General features: G+C 38.9%; 1 protein-coding gene across 5 annotated transcripts in view; it reads right to left on the bottom strand.

Moving 5' to 3' along the window:
• Positions 1-20,172, bottom strand: part of LOC100619531 (myosin heavy chain, cardiac muscle isoform-like) — a 154,741-nt gene that overhangs the window by 62,609 nt on the left and 71,960 nt on the right. For 4 of the 5 annotated variants that reach the window (XR_008911103.1, XM_056793437.1, XM_016433447.2 and 1 more), the window contains exons 11-13: positions 6,944-7,136; positions 6,334-6,537; positions 2,208-2,345 (exon numbers count right to left, since the gene is read on the bottom strand). Coding sequence is in view for 4 of the 5 variants with exons in the window: in XM_056793437.1 (XP_056649415.1) it covers positions 2,208-2,345; positions 6,334-6,537; positions 6,944-7,136 (535 nt within the window). In the remaining variant the exon portion in view is untranslated. The remainder of the gene's footprint in view (positions 1-2,207; positions 2,346-6,333; positions 6,538-6,943; positions 7,137-20,172) is intronic. The other variant, XM_056793435.1, reaches the window with a different exon arrangement.

Genomic DNA, 20,172 nt, shown 5'->3' on the forward strand with positions numbered 1-20,172 from the left:
AGTGTTAGGAGTTTCAGCTTTTTTTATAAGCTGCTACTGCATAAACTTGTCAAACAGAGACAGGAAAGAGGAGAGAGAATTCAGCAGAGATAAGCTACTCTCCGGGGATGAGGGCTCACAAACATTCAGATAACTGTTTGTTCTTGGATAGCAAACATGTTTTCAAGCTTTCTCCAGCCACCACTGAACTCTCTCCTACCAATGTCTGCTTCGTTGAGGGACAGTCCCTCATTCTCTATCCCATACTTCGGGCAAAGAGTATCAGAAGCACTGGCATAGCTATTGGGAATTTAGCGAAAGTCCTTGGAGGTTCATGGGGCAGGACAAGGTCATAATTAGGAATTTTTGTGTCATTTGGTGAGGGAGAGGGGAAGAGACTGGGCAACACAGAGGATGGTCCATTTCAGGATGGACACAGGAGCAACCTGTCACCCAGAGAGTAAAGACCATACCTCTGTGCTATGGCCAACAGTTCCTGACTACCCATTCTTTGGGAGTGTAAAGGATGGCAAAAAGGACCTGAATAGAATCTTGCACCTTTGATGGACAAGCAACTTGGTGGCAGTTGAAAGTTAGCAAAGGATTCTGGGGAGAGAACTGTGAGCTGAGGAGAATTCTGGTCAGCTCAGGACTTCCAGCTCTGGAAGGGAAATGGAAAGATCTTTTCCTGGCTGAAGGAATCTGAAGCCACAAGAGGCAGGAGAGCCAGACCTTTCCTGCTCCTCTGTGAACCTGCTTGCATCAAGAAATCCTTTTATCACCCTTCTCCACCTACTAACAAAACCCTGAACTCAGAAGGAGCTTGGGTTGGACTCTTTCACCTGAGCCAGGCTGTCTACTTCTTTCTGGGTCTCCCCTTTTGCTTCCTTTGGATTTGTTTGAGATTTAAACTAGAGATGTTAGCTTAGAAATAAAGAAAGACTGATAGCTGGAAAGAAGGCAGAGTCCTTTGGGATTCGGACTCAAACCTTCTAGATCCGGCTGTTGTGGGGTTTAGTTTCAGGGCATCCTGTTCCCTTTTCCCTTCTCTACTTGCCTTTCCTGTTCCTAATAAAGTCTTAGTTTCAAGTCAGATTTTGGGGTTGGCTTGGTTTCTTACAAGAGAGAGGTTGGGTGATTGAGAGATGGTTGATGTGGAAGAAGGTAGTTTGTGGGAGAGCTGTATCCTGACTACAAGACCTAGACAGTGGCAGCCCAAAAGTGGTCAAGGAAGTGAGGAAGTAATTCCCCTTTGGATGTTAGCATCCCAAGAAAAAATTTCAGTTGCTTTGCATTGATTATGACTGACTAATACCATTGTTTATGGAACTATGGACATGCACTCTTCTACTTTGTAGGACTCCAGAGGTCCTTGAAGGAAGCCCTTTATTAAATAATAATCTCTCTGAATCTCTCCTCTTTCTCCTTTTGTACTCAAAGTGCCAAGTTTTTGCATGGATTCTAGACTGTAACATTGTCAATGGAGAAAAAAAAAACATCTACAACCTCAGCTCTAAAGAAATACTGAGTTTCCCAAATCTCCAAATCTTTCTTTACTAGCTAGCTCTTGCTTCCCAGGAGGTATGCAACTTATAAAACTAAATGAAAGCAGGATCCTTTCCCACTCACTGACACAAACCATTACTGACTTAAGGCAAATAGCCATTTGAAAGCTATTTGCAGGGAATGGCGGGATGTTTATGATGTTTCTAGAACACAGGACATATTGATCCTCATGGTACAAATGGTTTGCGTCCTTTTTTGTTTCTTCTTGTAAAGGGTTTTACATGGATCAAGTCAATTATCCTCATTACTCCATGAAAGTGTTAGGATAAAGATGATATTTGCCTGATCTTTCAAGTAGACTTAGATACAGAGACAGCCACTAATTTAACACTGATCATGAGGAAGGGGAATGGTAGAGACACTACCCTTATTTGTTGCCCCATGTTTGCTAATATCCCTCAGCCACAGCCCCAAGGCTGCCTCTAGAAAATAGTGAGGGGGCAGCTGGGTGGCTCAGTGGATTAAGAGCCAGGTCTAAAGACAGGAAGTCCTGGGTTCAAATTTGGCCTCAAACACTTCCTAGCTGGGTGAACCTAGACAAGTCACTTAACCCCCATTGCCTAGCCTTTACCATTCTTCTGCCTTGGAGCCAATACACAGTATTGATTCTAAGACAAAGGTTAAGTGTTTAAAAAAGAAAAAGAAAATAGTGAGGAGCCAACCCAATTCTTTACATCAGTGCTTGACTTCTTAGCTTTTTCTTCAGCACTACGACGTTCTTCTGTTGCATTTTCTAATTCTTTCTTCATACAAGCAATATCAGTCTCCAATTTTTTCTTCAGAGAGAGAAGGCTTGTGTTCTAAAAATAAAATAAAATAAAGAAGCAGAATCACCTTAGAATCACCTAAAATAACTACATAGAATCCCAAGATAGGTTAGTCCATTTAGGTGGCAAAGTCCAGTCCACAGTGGGGAAGGCAAATAAATAGACATAAAGAGGAAGGAACAAATGAAACTACATGCTTCCAGCCCATCATGGACATAAGGCCCATTACTGCAGCACTTTATCCCATCTTCTCTGTCAGGAAAATGTCATGTGGTAAGCATCAAGTGAGATGTAAATCTCAGTTTTCGGACTCAAGCTTGGATTCTTTCCATTGTACCATGCTGCCTCTCCAACATCAACCTGACCTTTGGGGTTAAAGTCAGACTTGGGTGAGGGAGGGAGAGAATGGACACTCTTCCCACCCCAATTGTATTGCTCCTGACTTGGAGAGATGGGGATCTATATTCCATCAGCTGAATTTGTCCTAGGCACTAGAATTCCTACTAAATGTCTCTGAGTAGGTAGATGGGGTAGACAGAGGGCAGGGTCCCCTATTTTGATTCCCTAAGTCATATTTCTAAATGGGTATTAACTCAAAAGAGTTCACAATAGAAGACCCCACCCCTCCCCCCAGAGTACACATTTATCCTTTATGTCTCATCTCAGTGGTGAGGTAGCCAAAGGTCTCCAGGGAGGTCTTCCATCCCTTCCAGAAAGTGCAAATACCCTAGAAAATGTATTTTGACTTCTCCATGCTTGGGAATTTGGTTGCATGCCCACTGCTCCTTGATGTGGTCAGGAGTCACTGCCCTCAGATCAGAAGTTGGGGCCAAGTGGGGACATCTCACAGAGCTTGGGGAAGGCTTCAGTCATTGGCTGACTTTCAGCCACTCAGTAAAGAAGAAAGAGCTTCCTGTCTCTTCTTCCCAATCCTATCCCCCACCCCAACTTCTCCCTTTCTCTTCTCCACTGCAAAGTGGTACACAAAGACTCCTTCCTATCTTGTTCTTTTTATACTGGGAATCTCCATTACAATGCTGGCTCCTGCCTTTTCTTCAGTGGTTCCAGCACAGTAGATCAAAGGTCTTAAATTTATATTAATGAACACAACTTACTGTGATGTCCAGAATAAAAAGAGTTCCTTGTACATGAGGACTTCATATGGCAATTTTTCATCCATTATCATTTCATTAATTCATGCCCCCTTCTCCCAAATAATACCTTCTTGCTAGCAGAATTAAAGCTCAGAAAAAGAAAAGTACATGCTTAAAAATGTTTAAAAAAAAGGCTAAAAAATTAGCCTTATGGCTAATCCTCTGCTTCTTCCATAGAAGGATGTATTGACAATAAGTCTCTTTTCCTTGATTCTTTTTTCTAATATAGTCCTAACCTCACTCTTTCTGAGACTGTGGCCCCACCTGAATCCTATTTCTGCAGGTATGTCCAATAGAAGGTGAATTGTAGTTATAGGTATATATTTTGAAGATGTGGCTAACATAGATGGTGTCTCACTTTAGAGTCAGCATAGAATACAGGGTAGAGAATCAGCATAGTATGGGGGATATAAAGAGTCAGCTTTGAAATCAAGACTACCTAGGTTCAAGGTTCACCTCTGGCACCTACCAATTATGTGACCTTGGATAAATCACTTAAGCTAAGTGCATAGGGTTTAGACAGTGCCTGGCACATTGTACCTGTGTAATAAATGCTGACTGAATGATTGACTAATTTTACCTCTCAGTGCTCTGGACAGATCTCTGACTATGAATTGCAGAATAATTGGAGATCTGTATTGGTAACAGGAATCTCCTCAAGATGGCATTCTCTACTCCAGTGCAATCAAAGATCCAGACCAAAAGACAGCTGTGTCATTTTATATGACAGGTGTGTTTTTGAAAAGTTGTACATAGACTGGCATTTTCACAGAATCATAACACATCAGAGCTAGAAAGAATCATAGTTCAATTGCTTCCTTTTATGGACAAGGATACAGAGTTCCAAGTTCACTAGAGAAGTTAACTTTTCAAAAGGAATAACTATGAGAATCTTTTAAATGAGAAAATATCAAAATTTCAAGGTAAATAATCTTATGCCCTTTTCCTTGGAAATCTAAATTTTCTTTTGTGCTTTTTGTTTTCATCTGGGATTTCATCAAAATTAGAGAACCTTCAAGATGGAAACTCATTCCACCAATATAGATTGACAAATGCTCTTTCATTTACATTCATAGAGAATAGTCAAGGACACTGAGAGGTTAGGCGACTAGAGACCTCCAGTTTCATTTACAGTCTCTTTTTCTAATCTGCTATGCATATTCAAATGCTCCTTTCATATGATTTTTTGCTAAGTTCAGAATAAAAATAAAAATTAGTTTTTAAAAAGACCAAAAAAAAAAAAGTCGTGGCTTATCCATGATCAAATAGCAAATATGTGTCAGAACAAAGACTTGAACTCAGATCACCAGTCTCTAAAGTCTGCCCACCTCCTATGTTAAGTTTTCCCTCTAAATGTCAACACCTTGACTTTATTAAATCAGGACACAACTATGCCCATGGAGGTTAAGTCCAGTATAACCTCATTTTTATGGGCTAATTGGAATGAAACAAGATATGGAAGACTGGCAAAGAGGGGCTAAAAGAAACCCTATGTAGTGAAGCATATCTTTCTGTATAGGCTAATACATAGGAGCCAATCCCTTCAGCCTGACCACAGTTCTGAAGTGATGAGAACTCGGGATTCTTGGAACTGGTGGGGCAGCCCCCTCATGCATTAGCGATATCCAAGGGCCAGGCAAATGATGTTCTGCTATAAAGCAAAGAGCATGGATTCTAGAATCCATCTTTGCTTATCTTCCTGGCAGATTTTAACCTTAGTTTAATCCCTTTTAATCCCAGATGACAAGGACTGTAAAGATCATCCAGGCTACCTTCCCCACATTCTCAAAATGAAGAATCTGAAGCCCTGCGGATTAAGTCATTTGGACAAGGTCATACACTAAGTAAATAACAGAGCTAGGATTTGGACTCATGCTCTATGACGCCAAGCCCAGGGCTCATTTCATTAGACTATGCTTCCCCTCCAACCTGGAAGTCTTCCAAATTGCCCTGGACAGAAGTATTAGTCTTTCTTTCTTTAACTGGAATCTGGTAGCTGGGAATTCTAGAAGAAAGCATTACCTCTTCTTTGTTAGAGTGGTGAATCACCATGGCTACTTTCATCTCAGACCGAGTTTTCCAGAATTGAAATAAACTTTGTGGCTAACTCTGAAATCAAGGATTTCCACAATCCATTCCAAGGCTCCAGCTAGCAGAATGAACAGTTAGAAGAGAGCTTCAAAGTCAACTAACCAGAGCTAGACTAAAGTTAAGCAAGGTAGTAGCTGCTAAGAGAACAACAAACAATAGGATGTGGCATTTTACAAGTTGGAAAATGTCTTTCTCTGTGATCTCGAGGCATTAATTTTGTCAGAAATCATTGGATGTATCATGGTGAAGACTAAAAGTGTCCTCCAGCCAGTAACACAGGAGAGAATAATTTTAGAACTTGCTTAGAGTATGCAAATGCTTTGCATCATCACTGAATCTAGTCTCACCTCCCACACAATGAAGAAATCTTCTCATGTTCCTGGTAGATGCTTATCCAACTTCTGCTTGACTACTTCCAATGATAAGAAGCTTATTGCTTTTTGAGATGGTGCTCGACATTATGAGAAAATTCTTATGTCAAGTTGAGACCTGTCTCTCTGTAACTTCTAACTATGTGTTCCTACTTTCCTTCCTGGAGTCACAAAGGATGAATCTAATTTCTATTCAATGTGATAGTTTTTTGAATATTAAAGACCATGATTGAGTCTCTGCTTATTTTTCTCATTTTCAAGCTAACAATTCCCTCATTCCTTCAGTGATCCTACATATGGCATGGTTTTCACACCCTCTAATTTCCTCAAGACATTATCTTTTTTTATCAGTGTTCTCCAACAAAGTAGTGACCAGAAAGAGTCTGTTCTCAGAGTTGTCCTCACTTGAGTGTGTAGCATGTTCAGTTTTTCAGTGGCTTCTAGAAGCTCTTGTTCAGCCAGTCTCCGTCCACGTTCCGTCTGTTCCTGCAAAGCACGTAATTCCTCCACTTCTGACTGCAGAATGGCATGCTGCCTCTCGGCCACCATCACCTCCTCCTTCAGACTATCATTGTGGCGTGTAGTTTCATCTACCTGCACTTGTAGATGCTGTAACAAAGGAAAAAGAATGTCTTTTGTGAAAGGAGAGAGAGACAGAGACAGAGCATATAAAGAGTTGTCACAGGCTAATAATTATTCAAGAGAGGGAACAGGGTTGTAAATCGAGTAAATAACTCCTGGTTCTGGAGTCAAAGAATCTCAGTTCAAATCCTACCATATGCTACTTGTATCGGGCAAGTCACTTAACTTCTCCAGGCATGAAACAGAGGTTTCATCATCTATAAAATGAGGGAGTTGGACTAGATGGCCTCAAAGGTCCCTTCTAGCTCTATATCTCCTTTACAGTAATGGATCTTGGTTGTAGGGTGATGTGGATAATGAGAATTTTCCATTTCTTGGGTTGTTTTCCTGTAAATAGATATACTTAATTTCCTGGAGAAAAATTTGGAAATACCTTGATTTGCATGTGAAGGGTGTTCAGAGATTTGGAGGCCTCAGATGTCTGTCGGTTAGCATGGCTGAGCTGTAACTCCATCTCATTGAGGTCCCCTTCCATCTTTTTCTTTAGCCGAGAGGCTTCAGCTTGACTCTTGGCTTCCGAGTGCAAAGTGGACTGCAGAGAATCAATGGTGCGCTGCTGGTCTCTCCTAATTTTAAGATGATAGACAGAAGATAAATTTAGTTGCATGTGTGTGTGTGTATGTGTCTGTGTGTATTTGATTAAGAAGGATTATCTGCTGGGAGCAATTGGGTGGCTCAGTAGATTAGGATGGGAGGTCCTCAATTCAAATCTGGCCTCAGATAATCCCTACCTATGTGACTCTGGGCAAGTCACTTAACTCCATTGCTTAGTTCTTACTGCTCTTCTGCCTTGGAACTGATACAAAGTACTGTTTCTAAGATGAAAAGGGGGAAGAGAAAAGGAGGAGGAGGAGGAGAAGGTGGAGAAGGAGGGGGAGGAAGAGGGGTAGAAGAAAAAGGGAAGAAGAAGAAGAAGAAGAAGAAGAAGAAGAAGAAGAAGAAGAAGAAGAAGAAGAAGAAGAAGAAGAAGAAGAAGAAGAAGAAGAAGAAGAAGAAGAAGAAGAAGAAGAAGAAGAAGAAGAAGAAGAAGAAGAAGAAGAAGAAGAAGAAGAAGAAGAAGAAGAAGAAGAAGAAGAAGAAGAAGAAGAAGAAGAAGAAGAAGAAGAAGAAGAAGAAGAAGAAGAAGAAGAAGAAGAAGAAGAAGAAGAAGAAGAAGAAAGAGGAGGAGAAGGAGGAGGAGGAGGAGGAGAATTACCTGCTGAGTTTACAGTAATTTAGACAATAGGAAGAATTTTGGGTTTCTATTTTCTGAGCTAACAAAATTGTATCTGTAATGTTTTTGCTTAAAAGAAACTATTGAGATAGATGCATTAGAATAGTGAATGTATGTATATCCCTTGTTTATTCAACCAGCTTTTAAGAGACTCTGCTCTAGAGGGAAAACCAACAGACTTTCAACAAGAAGACTTAAACTGGATCCCAGCTCTGTCACTTGGCAAGATGTGTTATTTTGTCCAAGTCACTTAACTTCTGTGGACATCAGCTTCCTCCTCTGTGAATGAAAGTGATATGCTCCAGGGTCTATCCCAGTTCTGACATTCTATGACTCTCTCCCAGTCTCTAGCATGGGTTATTTAAAGATAAATAAGGCCAAGTGGGCGTCTGCTCTTAAGGAGTTAACAATCAAGCTTTAAAGAAAAACTTAATTTCCTATGATAACATACCAGAATGTTTTAAGTCTAAAAGGCAATTTTCTCTGCCCATGATAGTTACTTAATATTTGTTGAATCTAACTGGGTTGCACACAGCTACTGCTGTATATCTTAGTTTTAGCCTCTTGACAGGAGGACTAGAGCAAACAATTACTCCAATTCCTGAAACTCTGGGGCCAGCTCTGCATACGAGACAGCCTTTCACACATTCATGATGAGATTTGAGAGGACTTCCCGATCTAGATATCTGCCCACAGATTACAATGAAGAAATACTCTAGTTCAAGAAGTCACCTGTAAGTATGTGTTTGGCATCTATCAGTGAAATTACAAGTTGAAGATAATGGAGTAACTTGTTTTGAAAAAGCAATTTTTTGGAGGGAAAAACTAGTTTTGTACATGGGGCATAATATTATAAACACAAGACTATTCCTTTTCAGCAAAAAGTATATCTGCAACAGTCAACCCCAATGTATTATCTCCCTTAAAATGTCATCCAGGTTTTTCTAGAAAGACCTCTAGGGGGCGGGTAGGGGACTCAATGGATAGAGAACTAGACCAAAAAACAGGAAGTCTTGGGTTCAAATCTTCAAATCTGCTCCCAGACCCTTCCTGATTGGGTGATCCTTAGTCCCAGTTGTCTAGTCCTTGTTCTTCTGCCTTGGAACCAATACTTAGAATCAGTTCTAAGATAGAAGGTAAGGTTTTGGTGCTTGTTTGTTTTTAAAGAAGACCTCTGGTTTGCACATTTGTCTTGGGATGTCCTCAGAAGGTGGTCAGTGATTAGCAATGTCCATTCAAATAGTAGGGGAAAGGAGGATGGAGAAGTTATTCAAACTTCATTTTCTCTCCTTCTGGCTTTTACATGATTGTTTGTATATATTGCATCCATTGGAATGTGAACTCCTTAAGAATAGAGACTATTTTAGCCTTTCCTTGTGTATTGTTAGCATTCTGTCTCTAGTGCTTGGTACATAGTAAGAGCTTAATTGAGGAACTATATTAAAGTAGGAACAGAAAGAAAACAACAAAGAATTAGTTTAGAAAGCCAAAGATGATCCCATGGAAACTCTAATTGGGTTGGGTCTGAAAAGTAGGTGGACCAGTCATGCAAGAGTGTTAACAACTTGATAGGGAGCCTGAGTAATACAGTGGAACCCCAAGAGGAAAAACCCATAGTAGGCTGAGTAGTTTGTACAGAGCAGCTATGGGGGGGAAATGGACAAAAATCATAGAGGAGGAGAAGGCATGAAGGGAGGATGTGTGAATGGGCAGAGGGAGTTATCTGCATGAATGAAATCACCAGTGATGGGAGCATCGTATCAGGGAGGCTGTGAGGTTTCTTTGTAGTCATCCAGACTGTACAGCAATTTCATTTGCAAAGGATGAAAGCATCCTGTTAGCTGCCCAGCAGTGAACCCGCGGAGGTGCAGGCTCTCCACTGCGTACTGCTCATTAGCAAGTTCTATGAATGGGACAGAACTTAATTGAAGCAAAAGGAGCCTTGTTTTTCCTCTCCTCAAAAGAATCTAGCAGCATAAAGAGGAAAAAGTGTCAGGTGCTCGGTCAGAAAAAGATCATTTGGAATTTGAATTCGGACTGTCTAATTGTGTTTAATAAAGTAAGCTTGTAAAGATCAAAGGCCTCTTTCACAAACACAAGAGGAACGGAGAGGTGGAGGCTGAGTAGACAGCTTATTCCCCAATGCATCCTAGTAGTGATAGGACATATGGCAGATGGAGGCAGGTGCAGTCTCTGAACACAGGCAATGGGGCATTGTGAAGAGGGTGCTCACAGTCAGGAGGACTGGAGTTCAAATCTCACATCAAACATGACAAGACACTAAACCTTTCTGGGTCTTAGTTTCCTCATTTGTAAAATGAAGGGGAATTCTAGAACCCACTTCACAAGGTGGTTGCAGAGATTAAAAAGCACTTGACAATCCCCATATATGAATGTCAATTGTTATGATAAGCTGAGGTTAGAATCAGAAAGCAGTAATGTTTGTGCAGAGGAATTAATATTTTCTTAATCTTCTGCACTGGTTGAATATTCCTCTTTCATCTGCACTTTTTTCTTTCAAATACTTCAATATTTCTTTCTGCAATCCTCTCCCACCTCCAATTCCTTTTCTTCTAAATGTCAGACTGGGATAAGGAATAAGGGTGGGAGGACTGTGATACAGACAGATATGGGTGGGTGAACTTAACAGGAATTCTAAATCTCTTCCACTGGAGAAACAAGTGGTGTTTTTACAGCACCAGAATATTTCTCTCAAAGCTACTTCTCCTAAGAGTCATTCAGAATAGCCTTGAGTCAAAATCTTCTACATCGGAATTTATTCTACTCAAACTTTCCATTGTTACCATAACAAATAGTCATGCAGTAGTTTTGCAACCATGCTCACTTGTAAGTTGAAAGTGGTGGGATTTAATTTTTTTAAACATCTCATAAACATCTACCAGCAGGCAAGTGTTTCAGAAGCTGTTCTTCATCAGTGTGATTCTATACCTACCAATACAGATGAAAGAAATCTTAAGAGATGACCTTGAGGAAATTTGCATTTCATAGGCAAATGAGACTCCAGAGTCAAGAATCGTTTGCTAGAAAGTTTCTTTCCCTAAAGTGCATACTCACAACTCAAGGGTGGGGGGAGACAAATTTAAATGTGGCCAAACTTAGCATCAAATAAAAAAATTAAAAAGAAATCTCCATTATATTAAAACAAATACAATTTTTAACTGATAAAACATTAATTTAAAGCAAATTCCTCCTGCCATTAATATGTCTCTAGATCTGAGGAATGTTGGTATTATTCTTTCTAATTTGCCTGATTTCATTTTAAGAAACCTTTGTGAATTAATTAACTAATAAGGTCTGGTAGGAACCAAAGTGGCAGTTAAAGTTGTCAAATATGAGCTCAACTCTTGTTGCTTAGCAATGGGATGAATGGAGCCATGATCTGTCAAAGAAGTATAAGACAACAGAGAAGGATGCCTAGTCAGAATTAAGCATCTTCATATAACTCACTATGCTTTTGTCATGTTTTCAACTTTAGGGAAGTAAAAGAATTTTCTGGAGAATGATTACAAGAAGAAAAGGTGATGAGGTAGTCATTCATAACAGAAGCATCATTGGGTGCTTTGGTCTATGTTAAGCATCCTGGTCTTTGTTAGCATCTACCTCTCAGAGTAGTTGTAAAGATAAAATGAAATTACATTTGTCAAGTCAGTCAGTAAACATGCATGCACTAGGATTAGTCTTGGGAATACAAACACAAAAAAGAAAGATAATGCCTACCCTCAAGGAGCTTACAGCCCATTGGGGAAAGATGACACATGAAGGAATATGAAAAGTAGAAGGTCATGATGAAAAAGTTCAAAGCAGTGCAGGTAGATGGGAAATGAAGAGATACCTGTCCTGGACATACTCCTTAAATCAAAGTTTGGGGAGTTTTCCATTCCATCTTCCAATCAGAGGGGTCCCAGGGAGCAGAGAGTAGAGATGAGGTGTGAGTGCCAAGCTTACAAACCTTAAAGCACTATATAAACGCTAGCTATTATTGTGATTGTTGTTGTAAGTACTGTACAAGTATTAGAAATTTGTAGAAAGCTAGAAAGTTCCTTTACCTGAAGTGTACCCACAACTGAGAGGGGGGAGATAAATGAAGATGTGTCCAAATCCAGTATCAAATTGAAAAACCAAAAGTAAATCTACATGATATCAAAATAAATATAATTATTTTACAGACTAAACATTAATTTAAAGGCTAAACCAAATAAAGTAGTCAGAACTCAACTTCATAGCCAACTGGGCTCTACTAAATGCTATCTCTTTGGACTTCTAGTAATACAGTACACACACAGTTCTCACCCAAAAATGGAACTTCTTTTTTCCCTTGGTTTGGTTCAGTTTGGTTTGCTTGGAATTTAGGAGACATAATTGGTATTTACTGAAGTCCTGGCATTCACCTAAATCACAAGTCAAGCTTCCATATGTTAGTAGCTAGGGCTTTCTAACAAATAAAATAGTTACTCTTATCTTCTGGTAGATGTCTAAGATTTAATTAATTGCTTTCCAAGCAGACTATCAAGAGATGAGCAGATATTTCTAACAGAAAGAATTCAGCCAGCAACCAAACTCCCACTATTAACAGTAACCACCCACAAGTGACAATGATCATAAGACTTCAGGAAATCATATATAGTTCCCCCTAAGAAAAAGGTTAGAATCCCCTGGGTAAGGGTGTCAGAAAAGTGTCTCTACCTGTGCACTTACTACCCAACCACCTCACTAACATCACCATCACCATTAGATCTCCAGATGAGATAAGTATAGAGGCAGCTCAAATTGACATAGCAAATTGCCTCAGGATCATGATCCTCAAATCACTAGGCTTGGACAAACGATATCCTAGGGAAAGAAGGAGCTGACATATGTGATTTTTTAACCACTATCTTTCATTTCTGAAAAACTGTGGTGAACAGAAGTGATACAGGATTGGAGATGGACGAGGGCAATCCCATTTGTCAAAAGAGGAAAAACAGTGGAGTCTGCAAACTATAGACCAGAGAGATTTAACTTTGGTTCCTGGAAAAATTATAGAATATAATATTGAGGGCATAGTTTATGAACTGGGAGATCAAGGAAATGCCACAGAAATTATCAAGTACCTTAGCAAAATGCATTTGTCTCTCATGATATTCTCTTGGACAATATTGAAAGAAGTACTCTAGAACGATGATGCTTAGGAGGATTCAGAAATAATTGAATGGCTAAAGCAAATTATTTCTTAAATTGCCATGCTAATGTTTATATTTACATGTTGAATCACTCCTGTAGAACCTAAGCTGAGCTCCTTTGGGGTAAGGATTGTTTTTCATTGAATTCTGGTATTTCAGAAACTAGCAAGTACCAGTAGGCAGAGTCTTGGGTATTAGAGAAATCCCTAGTACATCCTTAGTAATGATTTTTGTATTGGATTAGACTCAGAGTCCAATATTAATAATTTGTATATGGCAGCCTGAAGGAGGTATTCCAGAGAAGTAAGCCAGGGATATGTCTTTGGATTTTTACAGTAGTTTCATCAATAAAACTTGGGAGAAGGAAGAGGTGGCATGCTTATGAAATCACTTAACCTTTCAGCCTCAGTTTCCTCATCTGTAAAATAGATAATAGCAAAGTCATGATGATCAAATGAGATAATATATGTAAAGCACTCTGCCTTAGTATTATCTTGCATATACATGTTGCCTATCTTTATGATCAGATTTGAAGATGTTACAAAGGAAAGCTCTCATGTTAGATGAAAGGATCAAGATCTAAGTCAGACCAATGGACTAAATCTAATAAGGCAAAATTTAGTAGGATAAATATCTAGTCACATCTCTTTCTATTTTTAGCATAAGTGTATGAAATTACACCACTTTGTATAAAAAGCATCTAGAATCTTAGTCAGCTGTAATCTTGGCATGACTCAAACGTATATTAGACAAGAAAATTCATACCACTTTAGGCTGCATCAAGAGAGGCCTAGCATTTAGAACTAGTAAAATGATGAGCCTGTAGGAGTGAACACATATAGAATATTGTGTCGTTCTGCATTTTAGGAAAGACATTGACAAGATAGGACACATGCCATCAGGATGCTGAGAGAACAGAAGGGGCTGAAGATTGGTTGAAAAGAACTATGCATAATGGAAAGAATGTAACATTTGAATAGTTACATTGAGGTTTTTTATTATTTTTATTATTCTTTTTTATGTCAAATTTTAATTACATTTTTCCAGATTACACTTTGATACAATTTTTAAAATAATATTTTCTTTTTCCCCAATTACATATAAAAACAATTTAAACATTCATTTAAAAATTTGAGTTTTAGATTCTCTCCCTCCTTTGATATAATTTTTAATAATAATTTTCTGACATTTTGCAATCCATGTTTCCCCCCTTTTTCTCTTTCCTCTCTTTCTCCAAGACAGCAGGTAATATGATCTGGATTGTACATGTGCTATCATACAATATATATTTCCATGTTCATCATCTTGTATATTGCTTAAACAAGGGAAAAAAACTCATGAAGGAGTGTGAACCTTAAAAAGTTCTCAGACCCTACTTCATAAGGTTTGGTTAAGACATTTAAACAATGAAGGAACTTAGATCAGGAATGTGAGACCTCTACTCCACCCCTACTTAAGCCTGCTTTAGGGGAAGAAACTCCTTGCTGAACAATGAAAAATACTTAATCCCATACTTATAGTAAGGCAAAAGTTCTTAAGCTGTGCCTATTTTTAGATCTAATACAAAAGGGTGCTAAGAACCTATAAAGGTCAGGCAACTTGTGAATTTTCAAGGAGCAAAAAGGTGAGAACTTACTCAGAGTTTTTTTCAGGTGGGAACTTAATCAAAAGTTTAAGCCTAGTTAGGTGTGAATTAAGAATGGTCTGTCCTTTGGAAAACATCTACTGTGATTAGTAGATGTGAGAACTTAGGGGAGGTGACATAGGAGAAAATTCCCTTTAAAAAGGAGATGAAAAGCTGAGAGAGGGGACTCTCTTGGGGACTGTCAGAAAAATCTCTCTCTGGAGATGGAGCTGGCTGAACTGGTGTCTCTCTGAACACTAGAATTTTGCTTGGGACAAATCTTGTGGTGAGTGGATTGAAGACTGACTTATCTCTCTCTCTTATGGCTGGCCTAAGCTGGCCTAGCCTTTTTTCTCATTATTCCCTTTTTCTCTCTCTCGCCCTTTCTTTAATTCCTCATTTGTATTAATTAAAATTTCTATTAAACCCAGCTGACTTGGGTATATTTAATATTTGGGAATTTTTCCCTGGCGACCATCTTATATTTGATTTAAAACAAGACACTGTCTTGAAAACATATTTTCTGCGGTCACAATTTAAGCCAAACACTCTTATCTGCCACAGTTTATAAACCAACTATTTTTAATCATTACAGGAGATAGTGATGAATGGTATGCTTCAATTTGCATTAGACTTCATCAGTTCCTTCTATGGTGGTGGATAGCTTTAATACTACTAGGTCTGCATCCCAAAGAGATCAAAGATAGGGGGAAAGGATATATTTGTACAAAAACATTTATAGCAGTTTGTGTGTGTGTGTGTGTGGTGGCAAAGAATTGGAATGCAAAGGGATGTCTATCAACTGGGAGATGATTAAACAAGTCATGAGCATAATTATAATGGAATACTATTGTGCCTTAAGGAATGGCAAACAGGATGATCACAAAAAAAAAAAAAACCTGGAAAGACTTATATGAAGGGATGCAAAGTGAAGAGAACAGAAGCAAGAGGATGTTGTACATAGTAACAGTAATAACATACAATGGATGATCAATCAACTGTGAATGACCTAAATATTACCAACAAAGCAAGAATCCAAGACAAGTTCAAGAAACTCATGATGTAAAGGGCTATCTTCTTCTCTGTCTGAGGGACATGAGCCAGTCATTTTGATGCTCCAAGTCTCAGTTTCTTCACCTATAAAATGATGGGTTTGGTCTCCATGTTCCTTGAAGCCACTTCCTACCTGTCCAAAGATCCTACAATCCTAAGAATGAAGGATGTTCAGTAAGGAGAAGAGAAGTTTTGGTGAGATCAGGGACATCACAGCTATATTCAGCTATTTGAAAGTCTATGATCTGAAAGCAGTAGGCTTGTACTATTTCACACAGAAGGTAGAACAAGGAGCAAATAATGGAAGTTGAAGAGGGACAGATTTGAGTTGGATGTAAGGAAACCATCCTTATATCATCATTATATTGGGCTTAGTGGGCTCAGTGGATAGGGTGCTTAGCCTAGAGCCAGAAAGACCTGAGTTCAAATCAGCCTCAGATACTTCCTAGCTGTGTGACTTCAAGTGAGGCACTCATTGCCTGACAAAAGGATTCACTGGAGAAGTAAATGGCAAACCACTCTAGTATCCTTGCCAGGTCAGGTGTGACCAAGTGACTGAACAACCACAAAAAGCAACTAGGAAACCATACAGTCTAGTAAAAACAGTTCAAAAGTGGAATGGGAGAAAGTGGATTGGTTCCCCATCACCAGATGGTGTAAGCAAAGACTGAATGACTGCTTGTCACAGATGATACCATATGAGCCCAAATAGAATATGATGTTTTTTCCCCCAATGTGTACTTTTGAAAGTTTCATTCACACTATATTCAAGCACTTCCAGCTTTGTGTATTGTGTACCTCAGCATATGTAAAAAGCACGGCTATCTCTGGTGAGATGGGAAATGCCAACCAAATGCCTGTTTGTTTTGATATCCCATCAAATGTCACCATTAACACTAAAGATGCCAAGTCTTAATTAAAACTACTGGGAACGAGAAAACTGGAATGACTGAGATGCTCGCAGTCACAGTTGACAGGCGAAACTGACTCCTTATTTTAAGGCGTAAAACATTCACTAAGGAAAAGTTACCATTAGGAGTGATCTTTCATGTGCAGGAAGAGGGATGGAGGATTGAAGAACTTGTGTTAAATTGGTTGAATGTGGTCTGGGGTATGCTCCCAGGTGCATTACTGCATCAGAGAGGAACACTCGTACTTGAGGCATTCAAGGGTTGCCTGACTGAAAATGTGAAGAAGAGAATGGCTGAAATGCGCACAAATCTAGTCCTTATTCCAGGAGGAATGACATCACAATTACAAGTGTTAGATGTAGTAATTAATAAGCCATTCAAAGATCATTTGAGGAAAGAATACCACCAAATTTATTCCATCAGGAAAAATAAAGAAACTGATGGTCACTGTATTAGGAACTGGGCCAAAACTGCTTGGGACAAAATCTCCAAGTCCACTGTGCTTGGATTTTTTAAATGTTGTACATCAAACAATATGGATAATAATGAAGATCGTGTTTTGTTGGAAGAAGAGGGTGACAGTGATGACTTGAATGATGTTTCCACTTCAGGAGATGAAATAGAAGAGGAAGGAGAACATGATTAAATATTGGAAGGTAGTTTCTCACAAGTAGCTCTAAAAGTTATACATATTTAATAAAAGTGTTGGCATTAAAATTTCTTTAACTTGTTTTCAGGACCTTGAAAAAACTTCGAATATAAAGTGCCTGCATTATTCACAAGTTAAGAGAAAGTTGTAATTTAAAAGGAGAAAATAAAATCGGTGTTTCCTCTGAGTTACCCTTCTTGGGATCACACTATATTCAGGGTCATATTATATTTGGGCTAAAACAGTATTGAGGGGTTTACTATTCAGGTCTCTGTTGGATAGATGACCTCTGAGATCCTTTTTTCAACCTTAAGATTCTGGACATTCTTAGGCATAGAACTGGTTATATTTCACTTTTTTTTTTTAAACTCTTATTTTCTGTCTTAGTAACAACTCTAAGACAGAAGGGCAAGGGCTAGGAAAATGGGATTAAGTGCCTTGCCCAGAGTCACATCATTAGGAAGTGTCCAAGACAGATTTGAACCCAGATCCTCCTAACTCCAGTCCTGATACTCTCTCCACTGGACCTTCTAACTATGCCCACATTGCACTTCTAAATTACTTAAAACAAAGAGATTCTTGTAGCCCATTGAGAAAAATTCAGTCTTGTCCTCTGCCCACATATTTTTCTGCCTTTAGTCAAACTCTTTTATTTCATATAAATTATACTTGATTGGATTATTTGCCATCCTCTATACACATTCCATGCTTCGGAATTTTTGTTGTCTTTTTCTGAAGTCTCTTATGCATTTACAACTTATTTTGTATTATAGTAGGGGGAAATATGTGTACAAATGACATCAAGCTTCTGTGGGGCAAGAACTTATCTTTGTATCTCTCCCACTGGAAAAATGCTTTGCATATAAATAAATGTGAATTGAACCAAATTCCTGTGGATGAATTTGCTACTAAGCAGTTTTAGATAGCCTAGCTTTTGGAGGGCAGGTAGGTGGCACAATGGATAGAATTCTAGGTATGGAGTCAGGATGATCTGAGTTCAAATTCAGCCTCAAATACTTTCTAGCTGTTGGACCTAGGCAAGTAACTTAACCCTGTTTCGCTCAATTACTCAGTTTCCTCATCTGTAAAATGAGCTGGAAAAGGAAATGGCAAATCCCTCCAATATCTTTGCCAAGAAAACCTTCAAAAAAAGGGATCAGATTTGACTGAAAAACTAAACAACAGCCACTTTGTTTTATCATCGCTTTCTTTGATTTTAATGTTACCATCCCCTATTGTTTTGAGGATATTTTTGTTCTCTGTTCCTGGGATCTGGCCCAATCCTTCTAGGTCCTTTGATCTACCATGATTTAGGAGTCATTACATGTTCATACACAGAAGCATAAACTTAGCCATTGTGGCATTCCAGGAACACTGCCATGTGACTTGAGTGGTTCACAATCACCCAGAGTGGAGATGGATTATCCAGACATTCTTGTGTCTGTGCTGAATGTATCTATTATTATAAGTGCTATGAATCATGGATGAAAACTCTTAAACAGCTCAGCCACCACGCTCCTCCTCCCCATTGTCAAGATCTCCATTTCTCATGCCTAGACTTCAGTACTTTCTTCTCCAAACTGTTAGAAAGCTGTTTAGATCTACTGCTTCCTTTGCACTGAGATTATAATAACTGGCAAATTGCTCCATACCACTCACAAGTGCCTGATGAGATACAGTCTCTCTGAGGATTCATTTTTCCTTAGCTGGGTTTATTTATAGGTAGTCATTTGACACTACCTGATATCATTTTATTTAACTGTGCAAGGAGGCATTTATTTTCCTCCTCCTCAAAGTAGGGCAACTCTTGAATCCTGGGGTTTTTGTTTTTCATCAAGAAAGTCCATTTGAACATTGATATAGGACTTTAGAAGTAGAAATGAATCAATCGCTATCATCCATTGTTTAGGCTGAAAATTTCACATCCCAGGGCACAGGTAACCAAAACACGAGTTGTAGCTGAATTCTATTTGACATACTCATTAAAAACTTGAACTGTGTAGGAGTTTCATTCAACAATGGACTGTGGAAATCAGCCAATTACAGAACAATTTTGAATTGATAAAAATTTTCCTTTTTATTTTAAAAATATTTTCCAAACATATGAGGAATAACTATCTGACAGATGAGCTATAGGCTTGAATTTCTTTCTTCTCTTGCTCATGGATAAAACATTCTTCCTCATAATTGAGGAGACAATTGAGATAAAAGACTGAAGGCATACATACATGTGCATTCCTTATGTATATATGTGTACTACGAACCCAAGTAACTCAAGAACAGCAGTATCCCTGTCTACAGACTGCCTATCCTGCTTCCAAGTCAGCCTGTGAAAGCTGTTATCCAAAGGAATAACCTCTGTGGAAAAGAGAACCAATATTCACCTTGGTTGGTTGTTGTCCTTTGTACTCAGAGAGGGCCAAAATGGCATCATTCTGTTGGGGTCAGTGTATGGTATGTTTGACTGTGGCTGATCAGTCCAAGAGGAGCTCAGAAGGCTCTACCACAGGTTAGACAGAAAGAGCCATATAAATATTTGGGATGGATGGAGATCTCTAAATTTGTACATCTCGTGTTTCTTTTAAGCTATTGCAATTCTACTTTGCTCCTAGAGAACAACATCTTTTTGATGGGAGCATGCCATTCAGGATGATCCTGTGCCAGTGTCTCTCATATCTCAGAATTGATACCAAAATTCTTCAGAGAGACCTTGAGTGTGTCTTTATATGGCTTCTTCTGACCTCTGTGTGAGTGTTTACCTTGTGTGAGTTCTCTGTAATAGTCTTCTGGGCAAATATGTATTTCAAACATGATCAATCCATGGGAGTTGCATCCTGGGGAGTAGAGTCTGAATGGCTGATAGTTCAGCTCAAGAAAGGACTTCAGTGTCTCATACCTGATCTCACCAGGTGATCTTCAAAATCTTCTTAAGACAATTCAGATGGAAGCAATTCGGTGTCTTGGCATGGCAC

Source organism: Monodelphis domestica, chromosome 4 (assembly GCF_027887165.1).
Source record: "Monodelphis domestica isolate mMonDom1 chromosome 4, mMonDom1.pri, whole genome shotgun sequence".
Lineage (NCBI taxonomy): Eukaryota > Metazoa > Chordata > Mammalia > Didelphimorphia > Didelphidae > Monodelphis > Monodelphis domestica.